At 44.2% G+C, this 21407-nt stretch overlaps 1 protein-coding gene across 2 annotated transcripts in view; it reads left to right on the top strand.

Moving 5' to 3' along the window:
* RNF11 (ring finger protein 11) overlaps nt 1-17946 on the top strand; it is a 31569-nt gene extending 13623 nt beyond the window's left edge. Inside the window, exons 1-3 of one of the 2 annotated variants that reach the window (XM_040565044.1) lie at nt 1865-1921; nt 15982-16151; nt 16726-17946. In XM_040565044.1, the coding sequence (XP_040420978.1) occupies nt 1880-1921; nt 15982-16151; nt 16726-16897 (384 nt within the window). In that variant the 5' untranslated portion in view covers nt 1865-1879 and the 3' untranslated portion in view covers nt 16898-17946. Of the gene's footprint in view, nt 1-1864; nt 1922-15981; nt 16152-16725 lie in introns of those variants that run through there. The other variant, XM_040565043.1, reaches the window with a different exon arrangement.
* Nucleotides 17947-21407: the final 3461 nt, after the last annotated feature.

The following is a 21407-nucleotide window of genomic DNA, read 5'->3' on the forward strand; positions in this document are numbered from 1 at the left end:
CAGTGGCCGGGGAGCAGGCGGCTGCTGTGCTGGGCTGTGCAGCGCTGTAGGAGCTGTCTTTTGAGTGAGACCACTCGCTGCCGCTGAAATTCCCTTGGTTTATGTCACTAAATACGCTGGCCATGTTTCAGTGTGAACACAGTAACGCGTTTCAGCTGGACAGAATATAGCCGTTTAAATTTGACCAACGGCTATCGCCTTCTCTTGCTTAGAAAGACTTGAGTAATGCACCCAACTGAAGTAGGATAGCTATTTATTTTTTTAATTCTAGCTGCAGAGTGTTTACTACGTTCCAGCAGTACAGTGCCTGCGTATCAGCGTAGTGTGATAACCCCATGGGTACTTGTTCACTGGTGGCCCTACATCTTGCTTGCCACCAGTTCTCGGCTGTGGTACAGCTGCCTGGTGCTACTTAAGCAGCACAAGTGGGTTTGTAAGGCTGGAGATTTCCGAATGGGGTAGGACTTCCAGCTAGTGCGCTGTCAGCAGGTTTCTCCAGCTCATTTCTCTCCTGCCTCGACCTGTCAAGTGCGCTGCAGGAAGCAGGGTTTGCCCCCAAACCTCCGTGCTTCTCCTGCAGGTGGTTTCCAGCAGCTGGCCAGCAGAACCCCAGCAGAGGTCAGGCCAGGTCTGCTGCTAGCATTCTGCTCTCCCTGGGGAGGAGGAAGGACTTGGGTGTGCTTTCAGGCTCCTGCCATGTGCAGTGCTGAACCTGAATGTATCCAAAGCTGCACAAGCCATGCAGGCCTCTACAGCTGGGCTCGGCGAACGGAAGAGCTGAAACTCCCTGGTGAACCGAACAGAGCAATTGCTGTAAAAGAGGCTAATTCAGCGTACGCTGGAGGACCCTGTCTATAGCTAGATCACAAAATCAAAGGCTTTTTCTCGGCAGTTGTCCTGATTTCAGACCTAGTAATGCAAAACGATTTTATCCAAAAATTTATTTTCTCATTCTTAAAGCTTTTCTGTTCTTAGTGTCCTAAACTTCTAGGTGGAGTCACTCATGAGAGCATCTGCAAGCATTTATACTAACTTCAACAAAGCAATGCTCAGTTTTAATGAGCACTACCTTCTCTATTTTATTTAAATTGGGTTGAGTTAGATATGATGAGTATTGTTGGTAGTTATTACACTACATCATAGATTGCATTAATTTGGATAGCAGCTCTGTTCATTATGGTATTAGAATTTGCATATTGAGGAACACATGAGTAGCTGTTGGGCTGGTGTCTGAATAAGGGGATGGGTGGGTAGTTAGACATATTCTCAGTGAAGTTCTTTTCTGCAGACAACATATAATTTTTGCAATAAGCTGATCAAGCTCTGCCCTTACTACTCCTGCAGGGAGCCTCTTGATCAGCCAAGAGCTAAGGCTCAAGAAGCTATTTTGCATTTCTAGATATTTATGGCCAGCTTGAACCTGTTATTTTTGTACCAAACAGATCTTTAGTTGTTTTTCTTTTTCTGATGTTTACCCTCCTAGTTTATTTAGAGCTCAGTCCTATATCCCTTTCTGCCTTCGTTTTTCTAGGCTAATGCTTCTATTTTTATTTTGTTTGTCAGTGGATATAATATTCAAGAAACTTGGTTTACCTGAAAAACAAAATCCATCTCATCCATAGTCACTGACACTTTTTTTTTAAAAAAAAAAAAAAAAAAGGTTAAAGCAAGGCATGTTTGAAGTGGTGGAAAGGTCATTGACTGACTGCTCAACATCTTGCAGTGAATTTTGATAATGGAAGTAATAAAACTATTTACTTTAAATCTGCAGAATGAGCAGCTCAGAGGTCCAAGGGACAAACACCTCTGAGTGTGCTCCTAGCCGTTACCCTCTCTCACTGGAGTAAACCAGTTTACATTGTGCTAGACCTCACCAGGAATGCAGCATCATTTGAACCGATACAGACAAAGTCAGGACCAGGCCTGTATGGTATTTCAAGACTTAATTTCTATACAAAGCTTCAGCTGAGCAATGAAAGTTTCTTTAACCAGGTATGGCAGTCTGAAATTGCTGCATAGGGCTTTCAGCAGATTTCCCTTGAAGACCATCAGGCTTGTGGACAGAGCTGTGCCCAGCCCTTTCTGCCCCCAGGGAAGTGCCTAGAGCTGCCCATCTCCCTGCTTTGTTTCTGCTTCTGCTGCCTGACGCAAAGCAACTGAGAGAACAAAAATCTGTTAGCTGCAGCAATTTCTGTTAGTCTCTTTGCTGGAGTGGAGATTTGCCTATAGGAGAGGCGGTATCGCAGATAAAAGCGGTCTAAATGCTCAGCTTTATTACCTTGCCTGTTGGCTCAGAGATTACTTGGGAAATCTAATGACCCTGCGGAAGCACGTCCACCTAGATTACTTTGTGGTGCAACTATCCTCTCAAAGTGACACATTTAGGATAGGTGTCCTTCTGGAAACCATCCAGGGAGCTTCAGGGGAGAGCAAAGTCGCTACTGTATTTGATATGTATGTTGTTGTTGCTGCATTTAAATGCTCAAGAAGAAAAATGCAGCCACAGACTTCTCCCTTCTCAGTGTCAGGATTCGGTACACCCAGCCCCAGCGGGACAGAGCGGTGTTCAGACACAAGCCTCTGGTAAAATTTCTGCTTTGTTGGGGTTTTTTGGAATAACTTGAAATTAAAGTAAGCCGTGGTCTCCCAAGTTCCGTGGTAATGTTGAAAAGGGATTTGTGGTTGGAAATGCTTCATGAAAGCATTGCTGACTGGGTGCAGCCTAGCAAAGGAGTTAAGTAATAATAATCTAGAAAGATAACTAAAATATTTCTGTAGTAACTGAGTGACCGTACTTCTGCTCATGCAGCTAGAATCCCAACAAGTTTTCCACCTTTTTCTTCTCTTCAAGCCTCTCTAGCTACTACAGTTAACTCTGTAGTTACCCCAAGTAACAAAGCGTATTCTAAACTAAATGTCATAAATTAAACCTAAAAAACTCCCAGGGTTTTCTTGATAGCTGTTTTTTTTTTGTTGTTGTTGTTGTTTTTTGTTTGACACAGTAACAAACTGAGTACCTCCAGACTTACTGTCTCAGAGCTTTCCATCTGTAGCTCGGTGTTACTCCATTTTGGTATTTTATCATGACTGGGGTTTGTGTAAAGTGGTGAAGTCTCTTTTAGTGGTTGTGTGGGTTGTAGCAGGGCATGGTTATTCCACACAAAACATTAAGAGAATAAGGTAAGTGAAAGTATTTCTTTACATCTTCATAATACCCGAAACAGTGTGGGTAGTGTAATGTTGTACGGCGTTCACTTCTGTCTGTGAGCAGCCCCAAAAGCAGCGAGTACCTCACCTGTGTGAGCTGTGTGTCAGTGCACAGCTGGGGTGGTCTCATATGCATGTGTCCAAAGCAGAGGATTTGAAAGTCACCCATAATGTTCTTGGAAAATGAACGCTTTTAAATTGGCACAGGTAGCTGCCTTATTTCAGTGGGATTTCATTCTCAACCCCAACCTGAAGTGACGTATTTAGCACCGTGTCGGCTGTTCGGGATTTCTGATGCATTCCACCTAACATGGAGAGCCTCTGCGTGTGGGGGAGCTCAGGCTGTGGTGGGTGTCCTCAAGTCTTGCAGCTGTTCGGATGTGGGTATTTCAGGGTAAAACAGGCCTTTGTCTTCCCACCAGGCAGTCCATATTCAGAAAAATGGCCTCTCTGTATTCACGGCACTCCACTTAAATGGCTTTTGTATTCTTCCAAGCCACCGTGGCAGCAGGCGCTGGCCCAGGAGGGCACTTCAGCACGTGCTTTGCTGCCACCAGAGTCCCCAGGCCTGGCGCTTGTTTGGCTGCCTCGGGCTGTGGCTTGTTGTGGGCGGCGTTTGGCAGCTTCTAGTTGTGCATTTGTGTGAGCAAGCACAGTGACGGGTCAAATGCAGGTATTTTGGTGCTGTTCGGAGTGCAGGAGCTGCCTGCATGGAGCTGTATGTCCCTGCTCCTGTGGTGGTGAGGAGAGCGCTTGGTGGGCTTGGCCCCATCAAGGCTGCGTGGCTGTGGTAGTGGTGTGGCCTCAAGTCTTCTTCAGATAGCTGGTCTTAATGTCACTAAAGCTCTTGCCACGTTCTGTGAAAGCATGTGGAAGTAGTGGGGCAGGCTGGCTGCTCAGGGCTGACAACACGAGACACCGCGGCTCCCAGCCCATCGGCGGTGTGGCTGGGCCAGCCCCCCAGGAACCTGGTCCGGACCCCAGGTGCAGCACCACGCTGCTTTGGGCCTCCCTCAGTTCTCACCCAGAAGCACCTACTGTGAAAGGGCCTGCGCTGAAATGAGCACAACTGGTCTTGGTGTAAAACAAGCACAGGCAAGATCTGAAGAAAAGTGGTTAAAGAAATAACAGACTAGAAATATTCATTAGAGAGGAGGCTGCTTATGCAGTTACTGATGGCCATCGTAGCTTATTCAGCTGTGAAGCTGAACATCTGCAGCTCATCCTGACTACTCCAGTGACTGAATGTGTGCCTCATAGGTAACTGTAAAATGGACGTTTGTTTTCTGGTGACAGACTAGGGAGAGAGCAGATGTTCATTGAACTGTCTCTATGCACTGAAAACTCTAAAATAAGTAGGGAAAATACATTCTGGAAATATTTCTCTTGTATAACCAAGTCCTGAGAGAGCTATTTATGATTTTTCTACCTGTTCTTGGCACAGACCTTTTTTCTGTTAGAAGTGGTTTGACAGTTGAATGAGATCACTCTTGGATTTGTGCCCTGCGAGCTAAAAATGCAGAGTCACTGCTTGTGAGGACAAGACTGAGCCGGAAAAAAATAGAAACATTGCCCTTGTGTTCACTGCTAATACTGCACTGGGAAGGGGAACTTCATAATGCTTTAGTATGCCTTAGTTTTCATCCAGTCATTCCTTGCTTTTAGATGGAGCCCTGCTTTAAAACAAAGCAAAAAACCAACAACCAAAAACAGATTTAGCAATAATAGTTAATGCCTGAGACGTTCCTTCAACATTAATAACTGACCAGCAGAGATGAGCTGATAGCCTGAAGCAATGCCTCTGGCTATTTACTCCTGCTGCTCATTACCTCAGAGCTGAAATAATTACTGCTATTATCAAATGACACCAAACAAATAGCCGAATCACCCTTTTTGTGTGTGTGAACTCTCACAGAAGTGGGGCATGGAAGTGGATGCGTGCCTGGGAGAGGTGACTGCATCCTCACAGCATGTTACCCGGGCTGCGCATGGGCATCGCCAGTGAAGAAATCCTTTGTGTGCGGCCCAGCGGCCGGTGGTGCTGGCAGCACTACCTGATCCAAACCCCATTCACATGACAGCTCGCAGGGCACACCAGAAGTCAAGTGCAGAAGAAGTCACAGGAATCTTGCTGCCGGCATCAGGCAGAAGGGAGGGAACCGATTGGGGTGCTGCGGACGTCATCTCCACACTGGCGCACCACAGGGACAGCTGTTCAGGGAGACTTGTACTGCATTTAGGTGCCCTGGTGTACAGCAGGTATATTAACATCTGCTTCACGTATCTGTGGCTTTCTAACAAGCTAATGCAGAAACATACTGAACAACCCCTATGGCTAGGCTGTTGCAAAACCCAGCAGTGACTGTGTCCTTTTATTGGCCTCAGAAAACTGCTGGATCCTCTGCACGGTCTGGGTCCCTGCTGCATTGCATCGGCTGAGATTTCAAGTCATGCACATTGATCTTAGGGACGTGCACTTTGTGTTAGAAATTCCGATGCAATTAAGAGAGAATAAAAAGGGCTGCAGATCTGAGCGTACCATGGAACTGCCAAGGTGTGGCAGCTTCCTGCTTGAGCAAGCACTCATAATTGAAGATGGCTTTGTTAAAAACGTAATTAAAATATTTCAAATCGAGTACAAAGTTAAGATCAAGTAAAGTGTAACACAGATTCCCGAGTTTTGAAATAAACCCTTCTGACACAGGCTGCTTTGCTGGCTGACAAGGTCTCAGAGCGGGTGCCACATGCCGGCATTCTCTCTGCTGCAGTTTTTCTTGCTTTGTGGCTACCCAGCCCATCACCAGCCCCATCCATCTCTTGAAGCTCTCCTGTGTTAGGACGAGGATTTTTATCACTGCTCTCTGTGAAGTCATTTAACCTTAGCAGGACGATTGGGTTTGTACCCTTTCTGCACTCAGTGACAGAGTCCTGCTGTCCTGGACTCCCGCTTGCTGCAAGGCCCGAGGGAAAAGTCTCCAACAGGCTTGGTTTTGCTTTTCTTGTCTGGGGAAACCTTTGCTCCCCACTTCACTGGGTTAGGACAGCTTGAGTGCCCTGCTCTTGCCTGCTCCCTGGGTAAGGGGAAGGTCTTGGTCAGGGTTTGCCAAAAGCACTCTCCTGCGTTGCCTGTTTTGTACTGGGGAGGTGGGGAACAGACTGTTTATCTATAAAAAGATCTACTGCGTCCCCTTTCAGACCTCCTTTTCGATGTTTGCTTGTAACTGGGTAGCTACAGGGAAGTATTTAGTGTCGTTGCGTAGGATAATACATCAGTAGGCAGGTGATCGGAGATAGCTGCTGTTGATCTGTTTGTTTTTGTCATCTGCGTAACTTCTTATCTTCGGCTGAACTGGCACCCTCGGGACGGCTGTACGCAGGGTGATCTTATCCCAGCTCTGGCTGTTGTGTCTGTCAGGTCTGTTGTAGGAGCCTGGTGTGTGAGGACTTGCATTTGATGCTGTGTTTTGGATATATGTTGAAACTTGTTTTAGACAAGGCCATTAAATTGTCTTCTGGGTGGCCCTCTTTGCCCTAGGAAGAAGCTTGCTGTGTCACGGGGAGATAATGCTGATCCCAGAGATGAGATCCTTCTTCACATGATGGCACTGATCCTTTGATATCCTGCACACCGTATACGTCTTTAAAATACATTCCTACTTCTGCATATCAATCTTACGCATATTTTTCTGTTATATGTTACTATGTTTTTATTAGTTCTGACAGGCTATTGTACTACACAAACACACACACACACACACACATATATATACACATATACACACATCTTTATTTATACATAGAAGCGCAGCCTGTATATATTTATACTTCAGCAGTCCTCCCCTGATGGATTGCTCTTGTCTTTTGTTTCTGTGCGTTTTCATGTTTACTCTCTATTTCCGTCTTTTTCCCCAGCCATTCCTCTCAGCTAATTAGGGCTGATTTCTGTAATTTTGCTACCTTGTTCCTCAAGTACTAATAATACCAGTTTTCTTCTTAGAATTGCCTTCAAACTGACCTAACCAATTCTTGCCAGAAGATACATTTTAGACATTTTAGTGCTCTTGTTATTTCTTAAGTGTTTGGAGTCAATATTTCACAATTGGCCTGCGTCCCTAAAAGGGGCACTTGTGCATTTTCCTCTGGGCTGCTGGTTTCCAGCTTTTTCAGGTGCTTCAGTGATCACGCAGTCAATGATACTGGTTTGTGTTTTGTGAGGGGAAGTCAGTTGGGTCAGTGTCCATACAGCCAACGACGGGAGACAGTGCAGGGGAAGTGGCAGGACTGGTATTTCAGAGGCAGCACCATTTTGGATCAGGTTGGGTCACAAATCCCCAAACTGAAACAGCACTGGGAGGTGAGCGGAGGCTGCCTGTGGTTAGCCTGACTGTGGCCAGTCCGTGGGCTGGGTAGGAAGCTCCCAGCACAGCGTGCTCTGGTGAATATTCCCAGTGCGTTCATGTTGCCCACGTGAAGCCACCCACACGCTTGGCCTCTCCGGGGTGCTCCAGGCTCAAGCCCCCACGGAAGGATTTGGTGGAGTCGTCTGACCGGAGCAGTGCCTCGGTGGTACAGGACGGTAGGTTTGGGCCAGGCTCACGTCTCAGGAGCGCGTGAGCTTGGGCTTTTTCGTCTGCTGCACCCCGAGTGAGTCACAGCCCTGAGTGGTTTGGGTAGGTGTGTGTGGGACATGGTGTCCGGGATGTGTCACAGCAGTTCCCCAGCAGTCAGCAGGACACAGCAGCTTGACTCTGGACCCTTCAAGCAGAGGAGACGGTCTCACTGAGATTTAGTTGTTTTCCCCACCGCTGTCTAGGACCAAGCTCCTCTGTTTTTTCTTCTTCCCCAAACTTCAGTTGTTTTTGTTGTTGTTAAACCTGCCCTTCATTTCTCCAGCAACCGTCTTGCTCGAACCATAAGTGTTGTGTATAGTGCAGCCGTGGTGCTATAATAACTGTCTCTGCTTGCCAGACCTAAGAAGGGGTTTCTGCAGAGATAACCACTTGGTGCAAGGGGAAGAGAACATGTGCCAATAATGCAGATGTTGTGGTTTGCTTATGGGGTAGGATGACTTGCATGCATGTGCTCTTCTGTTACCACCAGCTGCAGGAATGACTGCTGGCCCTGTCTGCTCCCTGTTCTCCTTACCCAGCTGTCTGCTTTGCTTGGTCATCCCTGGGACGTGCAAGGAGGCTGTGTTCTGTCTGTGAGTGCCCCTAATTTTAACGTTTGGGGGCAACTGTTCTTCCCTGGCTTCGCTGATTGCAACAGCTTGACAGAAATGCGTGAAGTTTTGTAAATTGTTTGTGGATCTTTTCCCTCCCCATATAAAAATAACCTATTAAAATAAACACGCTAGGAGCTGTAGCGAGAGGACTTTGTTATCTCAGAAGTTGTGGCCTGATGCCACGAGCAGAGCTGTAGGGAGATCTTTCTGGAGATGGAGTCAGTTCTCCTGGGCAATTTGAGGGCCTGGGACTAGTAAGGATGTGCTGGTGTGTGTGTTATCCTGCAGAAATTCACACCCTGAAGTTCGGTTGGGTCAGTGGAGAAGGGAGCAAGGACAGCTGAAGCTGACGTGGAGCTGATGAGCAGACTTGTTCAGTGGAAACGCGCCCAAGGATACGGCCCTGGAGCCAGAGAAACCTGCTGCACAGCCTGGAAATGTAAAAATTGTCTGGTTGTGTCAGGAGATTGTGCTTCCAGGGATTAATTACTGCTTTTTAATTACTGCTTTTCCCCTACCACCCCTTCTTGCTAATCTCTTGTATTTAGGTTTGCATTGATGATAATCAGATTCCAGGCGAGGTGACGCTACAGAGCAGCAGGCGATTTCCATCTGCAAGGTAGGACGGGCTGGAAGAGTCAGCAGCCAGGACCCACTCCTGGTGCTTGCCTGCTGTAACTCTTCAGGTGCACTTCCCAGAGATTTCAGCAGGTTAATTGTGGAAAAATGCGAAGGACTATTTTACAGTTTTAGCAGTAGTAGTTTAAGTAAGGCTGCTCCATTGCTGCAGAACCACCAGGGCCTACACCAAGAACTCTGAAGGGAAATGGCTTAAACCAGGTGTTGCTTCCTAGCTGGAGAAACAACACAGGGAGTCTGTTCCCTTCCTCTGCTGCAGACTGCTTTCTTAGTCTGTTACAGTGACAACCGCCCATGTGTACAACACCCAGTTCAGAATCTAACTCATTTATCTTCCTTAGGAGCACCCTGGTGGGAAGCGTGCACAAGTCTGAGCACATCCCAGGTGCCAGGGGTTTTGCTGTTTTTTCATGCGTTGCTCTCCTACTTGCTATGGACCAGTAAGATGCAAGTGCACATTTCTCTCTGCATGACAGTTCTCTGGTTTAAGTTAATATTTCAGTGATAATTGTGATACTTACAAAACTATAAATGAAAAACTGAGATGTGAAACGTTTTATGTTGTGGCTTTCTTTTGTCCTTCAGTGCTCTCAGTTTTTACCAAGGAACATATTGAACAAAGGAAAATAAAAGTAAGGTGGTTTTGTTTAAAATGCTCACGAACAGTTAAAGTAAACTTTCTCTAGCAAGCAGTGATAGTGGAATAATACCTTAATCTTTAAAATGAAGTATGGTTTTATTGGCCTTAAAGTTCCAGATGAATCAAATTTACTTTTAAATTTAAATTATGTAGTTAATCTCTTTAGGAAGGAATTTAGGAATCCTGAGAAATGCAAGGAATTGTAACTATTTCAAAAGCAAATGTGTATTTAGGAGACCAGGCGAAGAATCTGGTTTGAGAGGTGCCATTGGCAGGGGGGAGCTATGTGGACCTTCATGCTTCTCCCATGAACAAAGGGAACCACTCTCTGGCTCCTTTGCAAATTTGGTAAAGGATCAATTACAGTTTTGCTTAATACGGTGTTAATGTCGTGTCTGATCTCTTTTCTGGCTGTGTTACTGTTAAGTGCAGCGGGTCTGCTGGGCAAACGCACGCTCAGGTTCCAGCTGGAGCCAGGGCGGCTCCAGGGTGCACATGTTGGGTCTGCTTGTCTGTCCCAGCTGTCTCTTCCAAATGGCAGAGGTGTGACGAGGGAATTCTGCTTCAAAAAGGGCTTCTTAGCGTAAGTGTTCAGCTATCGCAGTTATTTATACTGACTGGGTACCTGGAAGCAGGAATATAAGAGATTGGGTAACGATTTCATTACATGATGTTTTATAGCAGCTGGTATTTAGCTTTATAAATGAACTGTTCTCTTCTGTATGGCAGAAAAAGGCTTTTATAGTTGGCAGCCTGCTTGTAATATTCTAAGGATTATTAAAGTAAGCTGTAGTTGCAGTATAATGCACATTATAGCAGCGAGTGGTTTTACAGTAATATGTCTTGGGGGAGGATATTATTTCAGACTGTGTATTAACATACAGATGGAGTTTGAGTCTTTTCACCCAGATCAGAATGGCATTTCCAGAAAAGGCCTCTGGACCATTATCCCAGTTAGTTTCTTATGAGTAATAAAGTAGCGAGAGGAGAACATTTCATAAAATTCAGTGGGGATTTTGCAAGCGACAGAAAAAGCAAGATTATTTTTTTTCCTCACCTCCTGCCTTTACCTCTGTAAACTGCAGTTGTTTATGCCTAGATTGGGTTGTTCAGGCTTCCCGCATCTCACCTTCAGGGCAGGACACCTGGGAGGCGACGAGGCTGGAAGGTGCATGCGGGCACAGAGCTGCCGCACGCTGCAGCTGCCTCTGCTCCGCGTCACCATCGGTGGCCGAGGCTGTGAGCAGTGAAGAAGATGTGGCCCTGACGCAGCCATATGCGAAGCAGCTGCCTTCAGACACCACGATTCAAGACAGACGTTTGCACAGTGAAGGGATTTCGAAAAGGAGCTGTGGGAGCGATTGGGGAAATTCAATTTGAACTGCTAGACTTGTATTAATTAATTAGCAGCAGCCACAAGGAGCATAAGTGCTGCATCTACCGGTATTTGGGAAGTGTAAAAAAGACTTCAGAAAAGCATAGGTAGGAGGAAGTTTTTCTCCTTTGTTGGACAGACGTGCTGGTGTAAAAGTGCAAATAAGCATTCCAGGGTGACACACACCGAGAGCATTGGAATAGATGAGGAAGAAAATTTAGAGATGGAAACGAAGCAAACTGGTCAGTTGTGGAAAATGGGGGGCTGTGTGCAGGATGTCAGGGACGGCAGTGAGGCTTTAACTTCTGGAGCTATGAAATGTTAGCAATTATTTGTCTCACCTTTGTCCTTCCTGAAAGGATAATTCGTGCATGTTGGTGCAATTATTACAAACAACAAACAAACAAAAGCCCTGATAGCATACTGCTGATATGTGGCGTAGAGGGATCTTAAAATAATCTTTATCCAGGGATTAAGAGTTTCTGATCTACCACTGACCTGCTTTCAGAGTATTACAAATTCATTACACTGGCAAGAACAAGATGAGAGTGCTGTAAAACAAAATAGAAGCTGATTTACAGCAGCATAAATAACCAGGATAAGTTGCATTGATGAGAAAACCTCAAACAAAAAATTGTGCTGAATGAAACCTCCTTTTCTAGGCAAGAACCCAAAGCATGCTTGGGAATCCACATGCAGGAACAGTGTCTGGGCCTTTCAAGTGAAGTGTGAAAGCATTTATTTTCCTGAGAAGTGAAAAATGCAGACCTCCAGATGCCCTGTGCGGCTCCCCCTGCCCCTGGGGGAGAAGGAGCCAGGGTGGAGTGGAGATGCAAACCCCACTGTAGTCCTCGAGTCTGAATTCACGCTGTTATTTGAGGGCCAAATAAAGACAAGGGATGATCAGGAGTTAGGTTTTGTATGCACAGAAAGCCAGGGGAAGTTGCGCTGACAGCACCTCCCTTTGAACAAGGCAGAAGTGGCGGGCGCACGCCTGGGACTGTGGCCATCTGAGGTGTTTCATCATTATTTCCCCCCGTATGAATGTAGTAATTGATAAAAGCAAACTGAGTGCCAGGGAGTGATTTTTATTTCTTTGGCTGACACTAACGTGTAGATTTGATTATTTTTTTTGGCCTTTTTTATCATTCCTTTTTTTTCTTTTTTTCTCATGGAAGAATAGTTAGCATGAAATTTCATCTCTGTTTGAAACGCCTGACGTCTTTATCCAATGATAAATAACACAGACTTTGGCTAGAAAGGCCAGTGTTTCATAATTTTGTCTGCAAAAACATTTTCCACAGGAGATAAGGGAAAAGTGAGACAGAAGAGCAATAAATCCATGCTCGTCTTTGGACTATAATAATAATAATGTGGGTAATACGATCTTTTTTGTGTATATACATGTCAGAGGGCCTGTAGCCACAAATGTAATTTGATTGAGCGAAGCCTTAAATCCTCAGCTCGTTACCCCTGAACATCCCCGCTGGGTTGCGCGGACCTCACGTTGACCTGGGCTGATAAAAACCGCAGGAGATTTGCCGAGGGCGAATATTCCTGTGAATAAACAGTCTGAAGCGTTTTCAGAATAACAGGTATAGGCACGCCTCGTCTTTGTGTCTGTCGCGGGGAGAGGCCGGGTGTGAAGTGGCCGTTACTGGTGTTCCCTCTGCAGCGTGCGGGGGCCGGGGCCGTGTTCTTCCATCTTCATGGTGTGTTTTGTGCAGCGCTGCTGGCTGGGTTGGGCAGGCTTTTCGTAGCGACTGGAGGAGAGATGAGAGTGCCATCAGACAGCACGTTAAGGAAGTGCACGGGATCAAGGGTGTTGAGCGGTCACTCGTTTTTATTTACAGCAACACGATTTATGCATTTTTCACAACAGCTTGGCAGCCCTCCGCCTCCCGTGTTTTCACATCCCCAAGTAGGAAGGCTTCATACTGAAAGACACCACCGTTTTCACCCAGCCTTACCCATCTGACGAGATTCTTGTCTGGTGTGTGAACTTGCAGGAGCTCACAGCTGACGACCATAAATTCCTGCCTTTACTGGGTCTGTCAGATGTGGGTATCAGACGTGGTGTGGGCAGCGGCTCAGTGCCAAGGGAGCCTGAGCCAGGAGGCCCAAGGGACGAGTGCTGCCTGCAGCACTGGAGCTGGGGAGGGTGTTTGTGGATTTGGTATGTGGAGGGAACGGGGGCCTGTGTGCTGCCAGGCAGCCCTGTGCTCTGCTCCTCTCTGTGGGCAGAAGTCACCTGGGGAGAGGGGCCCTGAAGTCGTGCCCAAGGGGGCCCCAGCTAAGGGGGCCTGCGGTGGTCAGCGGCAGCGAGCGCCTGTAACCGACCCGAACAAGGGAAAGGCTTTTCTTCCTTGATTGGCCTTTCTGTGCTTAAAGTCGTGCTCGTTTTCTGTCTTTTATGCTCATTCACTATCCAAAACTTACCTGAAGCAGTCACCAGCTGGCTGTTAGGCCTGACTGCTCATTTCAGAGTTGTCCAAGATGTGATAGCTTTTAACTTGCGACAGATTCTCATTTACTGTAATTTCCTTGTGCTGTATGTGTCATGCTGAGCTGATCAGTTCGCTGTTCTGATGGAGCCATTCACCAGCAGGTCGGTGTTACTGCTACTTTCAGATGTTTGGAGTTTCCTGATCTTTTTTCTCCCTCCTGTTTTTGTCTTCTTTAAGTTTCTGTGTAAACACTTGCAGCCATGGTCATACCAAGGGGAGATGCATTACGTACCCAAAACTTCCCCTCTTCTGCCCCGGCCAGCACCCCCCCTGGGCAGCGCATGGTGTTTGTTATTCTGCTCTTCTTGTCCTGCAGACAGGAAGGGGGGTGCCTCTGTCTCTGAGTGTGAGGTGTTATATGCACCTTTCTCCGTGACAAATGAAGGAGCCAGCGGTAATGTCCCTTACCATTGATTTACTTATTCTGCTTCCATAGATGTATAGCAGAGCCTTGAAAATAAAAAGTTATTGATAGTTTGTGGTGTCTTGCACTGTAAGACCAGGACAGGGCTCTGCCTCAGGCTGTCATCTTCAGTGCAGAGGGTGTCCAGTGTTTGGGAAGGGGAAAAACTGCTTTATTTTCTTGGCATCACAGGCTGCAGAGCCATTTCGTGGATACTGTTGTATCTGACAGGTCATCCTTAGCTTCAGCTGGTGATTTTCTCTATCCAAGCAGCGATTAGAGAATACTTTAGATAATTTAAACCATTAAAAGGCAGCTGCTCTGAAAGAAATCTGTGATTCTGTGAAATGCAGTCTAGAGCAGTCAGGAAATTAATCAAACTTGGTGAACCACTGGCATTTTTTCTTTGGAAGCATGGCTGTATTAGCACTCTTCAGACCTTCTCAGAAGCCCTCTGCGTCCTGCAAGGAGATTACAGGGGGGAAGCCCTGGTGTAGTTGAATTAGGAGAGGACAGAATTCTACCCCACAGGTGAACTGCAAGCAGTAGGCACGGTGTTAAAAGCATTGCCAGGGAAACTCATATTTCTGGTGAGTGTTTCTTGTAAGTGAGGGCTTCTACTGCCAGGCACCACAGGCTCTGGCCAGCAAGCGGCTCCGTGCCTCCTCCAGCTGTCCCGGAGCCTTGCCCCCAGCCGCGTTCCTGCTCACCACGCTTTGCAGCAGCGGAAGAGTCGCCTTAGCTCAGGAGCAGGCGCGTTACCCCTCCGAGCTGGGCTTGGCCAGGTGGGCTTCTTGCCTGAACCCGAGGGAGCAGGAGCAGGAAGGGCGGTCGTGCTTCTGCTGCTACACACAGGTGGTGATGCCAGCAGGTCTGTGCTGGCGTCCCTTTAAGCCGGCTGTGTGCTGGAGAATCCAGCTGGGTGCTGTGTCCACATGTCCCATGTCATACCTTCGGTAGCAGCCGGGCGCAGGGGCAGCACAAGGGGACAGCCCGTCCAGCTCCTCTGTCTATAAGTTGATTTTTTTCTGCTGTTTAAGAAGCACCATTAAAATAGACTTACTGCAAGAAATTCTCTCTTAACAGTAGGCTTATGGTTACTGGTCAATATTATCCTAGGAGTATCTCCTGTTCAAAACTGGTATTTAGTTTCAAAAAATGCTTGAAAAGCGAGGTATGGAGTTAATGTAAATGTGAAAGCATCTGCTGTAAAGCTCCTTAATGTCAAAGAAGCTTCTGAGACCATGGCAGAGGAAGGAATGCAGAATACCTGCACACTGCATAGTTTTTGTTTGGGAAATGAGTGTTCTGAACATACATCAGCTGAGTCCAGCTTGGGAGAACTTGTAAAATCATATAAACACGTAAGAAAAAATATAGAATGTCAGTTATTTACTTAAGCAATTATTTTTATTGTCCAGGTAACATTTTTTTAAACACAAGAATTCAAGTCTGCAGTTCTGGACTGGAGTTTGGGTGGCCCGGAATAGCTCATGTTATTTTTTGTTAGTACAGAAGTCATAAAACATTCCTTCTGAAACTCTCGGACTCGACTGTCCTCTTCTTTGCAAATAATTCTTCCTAAATGTAACAGCAAAACTACTTCTTGGTACAAATACCGGGGCTTCTTCCACTTGCAACTTAAAGCCATTACGTTGTTTGATTCAGTATCTGCCAGTTCACCAGGTGCCTGTAAGATTTATGTAAGATTTATGTGCCTGCTCTCAGGTGGAGTTCGTGCACATATTTCATCTGTGAATGACAAAAAGCTTCTGCAGAGAACAACCACAAACAGCTGCTTGCCCAAGATGCTGGCCTCAATCCTTCATCCCATTATGTCTATAATTATAGCCCCAAAATTGCAAAGTAGGAGTGGGAGATCACAGAAACACTTGTAGGACTGAGAAGGAAAGTTAAGTACGTTGTCTGTGTGCTAGAAAATACTAGGAAAGCCTTTTTTTTTAAATTGAACTATTTTAATTTTAGGAGCAAGTCCCTGTTCCTGTTTATCATCCGACCCCTAGCCAGACTCGGCTAGCAACACAGCTGACAGAAGAAGAACAAATCAGAATAGCGCAGAGGATAGGCCTTATTCAGCATCTACCTAAAGGAGTCTATGATCCTGGGAGAGATGGCTCCGAGAAGAAGATCAGAGAGTAAGTTACAGAAAACTAACAAATAATTTGGGTGTTGCATTGGTTTATGATACTGCCACAGGAAATCTGATCCGGGTGTAATTTGACACAGCTTTCTGAAAAAAGGGCCATGCAGAAGCCTCTTTGCTTCATCCTTCTTTGTTTTCCTGCTACAAATGAAATCTACTTTCTCTTGTCCATACAATTTGTCTTTTTCACCACCCCTTTTATCCTCTCTTCATTGGGAAGTAGTTCCACGCTGCTTCTTCCTCACCTTTGTGACTCCCTTTTCCCATTACTAATTTTACGCAGTCTGCCGAGTTGTCCCCTCCATGCCCGCAGGCTTCCTGCCTTCTGCTAACACTGCAGTTGTGGGCACGCTGTGCAAAGAGAACGCCAAGAAACGCAGTGCTTGGTGGAGCCATCACTGATGTAAGAAATCCTAAGAAATAAATCCTAAGAAATCCTCACTGTATCTAGAAGTAGTTAAAGCTTGTTTCACACAGATGTATCCAGTAGACATTACGTTGCTTTTCATTCCCAGTGTGGTATGGTAACAGCATCTTAAATGCGTTAACAATTTTTGTTTCCCCAGGTGTGTCATTTGTATGATGGACTTTGTTTATGGGGACCCTATCCGATTTCTGCCGTGCATGCACATTTACCACCTGGACTGTATAGATGACTGGTTGATGAGATCCTTTACCTGTCCATCCTGCATGGAGCCAGTGGATGCAGCACTGCTTTCATCCTATGAGACTAACTGAGCCAGGGTTTCTCCACTGAACCTTCAAGAAGGCCATCCACTTTAATGGGTTTGATCCTTTTGTCATTCAGCCCAAAGAGCCAGGAATTAGGAATTAAGATCATGCACAAAATATACATTTCCTAATAAATACATTAAAAAAAAAATATTTCTGAATGGCTGCAAATATTGGAAAAAAACCATAGTATTTTAGAGACTATAGAAAAAGTAGGTTGTTATTTTTAATGTAAAGCCTTGACCCACCATTGTCTTTTAATGTTTGTTCTTACACCCATATATAGGAATTGTAAAGTGTTACAGCAACTGTAAATGTTTAAACTGCGTGTATCCGATTTTATTAGCAGTAAGATAAGAGTATTTTTTTTCCTAAATAAAGTAACTTTTTTTTTGGATTCTTTTCACAAGTCCTGGCATTTGGGTCAAGGCTTTATTAAAATCTACATTTTATAACACTGGCACAAAGAAATAGTTTTAAGCTTGTTTGCACAGTTCTTCTTTTCTTTTTTTTTTCTTTCCATTGGAGATGGAATTCATTGCCTTAGGTCTTTTTAATAGTGTATTGTTATTGTTGGGCTGGCTCTGTGCTTGAAAACCAGTTTATTTATAACCTGTTAAAAGTGCTATATTTTGTTTGCAGTTAGGAATATGCAGACTTCAAAGTGATCTCCTAGCTTGTAAGCAAACTGAGATGCATTATCCCTTTTCTGCAAGTGATGCTGGATATGAAGATACGAAACTGGTCCTACAAATTAAATTATGGTATTATGGTTTTTATAACTTGCTTCGGTTTTGATGAAACAACAGTCCTTACACTTGCATGTCTACTTTTTACCTTGATCAAGTTAAAAGTGGGACAGATGAACAATAAATAGTTAAGCTACCATAATTGGAAAAAGATATTTGGAACTAATGTAGCATTAGCACTGATCACTTACTCTACTTTTTTCTCCCTAAAAATGGTTGTTTTTAATCACAGGAAATGGATACTGCATCTCTTGTTCTTGTAGTTCTTAGGTTATCAGAAGTTAAGAATAAACATACTGTATCTCAGTCTCCTGTATTAAATGTATCTGTTAAGCCCTGCTGGCTGACACATCAGTCCACCAAGCAGATAAGAATCAGATATGAGAAAACCTTGCTCTGCATATAACGCAAAGTTTATATAAACACAGACTGTCGTAGTAGCAATTGAGGGGGGGGAAAATAGTACTGCTATAGCCAGAATGACACCATTAGCTTATTTCTGCAGCAAAAAGTACGTGCTTGTTAAGAGATGGGCTAGCAAAGATTGTAGCTGTAAAGGCCTTTTATTCACTTAGCATGTTTGGTTTTTTTCTTAATGTACCCTGCAGTGACGTTTATGCCTTCAAACGCAACACTGATAACATTGAGAAGTCTTGGTCTTGCAAAGTGAAATGCAGTCAAGTTAACCACAGCAAATCAGGGAACGGTCTTGATTGTTTTTCATACATGGTTTGAGGACTTGATATAACAAGTTGTGTTTAAAGACCCAAGTAGTTTGATGACTTCGTGTATTTGCCATATAGAAGAATTGTGCGCATCACCGATAACTTTTGAAGGGTTGGTCAGCAAAATATAGCATTGACACATTTATTTATCAAACCTGTAGCTGATGGCAACCTGCTCATGTAGAGAAGAATTCCAAGTTGCAGTCAGAAGCAAGTCAAAGCAATCTACAGTTCTAGATTCACTCAAATTGCTATAGATCTAGCTGGACAAAATTTTGTGCTTAATTCATACATACCTAATTACATGGAGCAAAATCTGGGCAGACAGACCTGAAGTTGTGCAATATTTTTCAGTGCGAAATAATTGTTCCTTTTCATCATTCCATGTGTGTTCTTTTGTGTCCTTTGTCTGTTTTGGGGTGTTTGTTTTTGTTTGGGGGTTTTAATTTCCCTTTTTTTTTTTTTTAAACGTAAAACAATGTCCACATTAAGTATTAGTTTCCTTTATCTTGTTAAAACTGGCAAGTGAACAATTTTAAAAAGCATCATTGTCACGTGGGTATTAGTCTTTATTTATTACTAGACTTGATTAAGGAAGATTTGAAAGAAATATTGACTGGTTACTGACCTGAATGCTTTTTTAGGCACTTTGTACAGTTGAATTTTTAACACTGATATACTTACTGGGCTAAGGGAAAAAATTACTTTTATTAAAATGCTTGTTAAATAACGAAAAGGTGTGAAGGGCTAAAACTAGACTTGATTACAGAAGAACATTCCAAAAAAAAAAATAATCAAATTTTAGCTTAAAAACAAACGTGTAAATATAACAAATAAATCAAGTGATTTTTTTCAAGTTTTTAGGTGCAATGCTGTTCTGGATGATTTCTAATTCAAAGTAATTTATCTGAATTCAACGCAAAAATAACATGTAAATTGAATTTTAGCTACAGTTATGAAACCAGATCTGTCTCATCCTCATCTTACAGATGGTGGAATTAATATTTGCCTCCTGTCTCAGAGGTGTCCAATAAATTACTTGAACTTCAAACATATTAGACAGTTTGTTTGCAGCACCGCTGCTTCCTATGCAGAGTCTGCTGCAGCCCTACATGTGGCAAGGGCTGGCTCTTGCTCTTCTGGCCCTGTTTGCCTGCAGCCATTCCTCTGACAGTGCTGCATGTTTCAAGGTGGACAGGCCCAAAGTTAAATGTTTGCAAAACAATGTCAAGAAAAAAAAAAAATACTCTTCTAGCCTGTGTGCAAGTAATCAAGACTGTAGTTGCATCAGGTGAACTAGAAAAATGTTGCTTTAAAGCACCCTACTGGAGGTATGCACTGCAGTGAAAAGTGGCCATACTTTAGAACAGTAACTGGCAGAACAACCCTGGCGCAGCCCCAGGAATACCTGCGTGCATCATCAAGGTCAAGCCTCTGCCATCTCAGGCAACAATGCAAGAGACACGGACTTGGGAAACCCGTGTACCTGTCATCATTGCCAGACACCGCAGCCTCACAGCGACCTGCAGTCCCATTCAAGGACCATAAGCTGCCACAGAAGTGCCAGAGATAGAGCAGGTGGGGATAAAGGGCATGGCCACCATCTGAGGTGCATGCACAGCAGGGAAATCATCAGGCTATATTTGCAGCTTACAGTAGGAAATGTATTTTGTCTCATACAACAGAAGAAAACAAAATCCCCACAAATCTGAAGCAAAAGGTACTCAATTTCATAAAGCCCTTTATGCTTAAAAGTTCTTGCATGCTACTGGAATTATCATTTAAATCATTTTATGTTTAAAGACAATAATATTGAGTACCTTCTTCCAGTTCGTTATGTAAATCAGAGAGACAAACAAAGTTTGTACCGAAACAAAAAAAAGGTGCAGAGAATTTCTTGGTGAAGAGGTGGAGTTGTGGAAAGGGGCTAACCACATAAAATTTTCAAAGTTCCTACTACCTTGCAGCTTCACAGGGCTGAAAGCAATTATGTGTTTGGAAAGCTGACAGGCCTCTCTTTGCAGTGGTAAAAGTGTGCGCTTCCAGCCTAAAGCATTATGAAATACCTGAACTTAAGTTGCCACAGTTTCAAGACTTCGACATTTCCTGTCCTTGTGTAATCGTGGTAAAGATGAAAGTACTTCTGTGTCGGACTGGCAGTTAAATAAAAAAACGAGACGGCTGAAACCAAACACATACAAGGCCTCTGATCAGTTAAATCCTGGATTAAAAGGGACTTACAAAGGGGATGCTAGTCAACTGGAAATACAGTTTATTACAAACACCGGTTTTGTACTAAAAACATACGCACTAGTTGATAACCTATAAAAAACATGAACAAAATCTGTCCAGAAGAACACTCCTTAATACCCAGAATAAAAATAAGCTTCAAAGCTTTAACTTTTCTATTATATAGAATTTCACTTTGAAGAATATAATTTATGCTAACCATCCTTTGCAGATTATCTTGCATTTAAATATGTTCTGGGATAAGAGTTCAAGGCTTTGGAATTCTTGGTATGAAATGTAAAGCCTTTTGATAAAAGGAATGGTCCAAACATAACCCACAAAAGCATCCTTTTGATTTAAGCAGGAGTAACTATATTTGCATGCTGCCACCTGGTTCATTACAATATCCACTCGGTACATACACAGCTAAGTAAAAGCTGCAGAAAGGCATCTATATAATGAAAAAAATACTAGTGAAAATGCCTGCCTGTGTTTCTAGCAGCAGAAAGGAATGTAAGTCACTCAGCAAGAGGGTACCAACCATGCTACAACCAACCAAAAAGCCCCCAAACTTTCTCTGTCTGCAGCTGAAAACAAACAAACAAACAACAACCAAAAAAAAAAAACACAAAAAAGTAGAAATAACTTCAAAAACCTATTCTTCGCAGCACCAAACCCAAGAGAGTGTTTGTCTTTATTTTAAATGAAAGCATTCCAACAACAACTCGGCACACAACAGTTTCTGCTCAATCCACAGCACATACTAAGTGCTCTCTGCCTGCCTACACCGTGTATTTCGTTCTGGACACAGGC

This window comes from Cygnus olor, chromosome 8 (genome assembly GCF_009769625.2).
Source record: "Cygnus olor isolate bCygOlo1 chromosome 8, bCygOlo1.pri.v2, whole genome shotgun sequence".
Lineage (NCBI taxonomy): Eukaryota > Metazoa > Chordata > Aves > Anseriformes > Anatidae > Cygnus > Cygnus olor.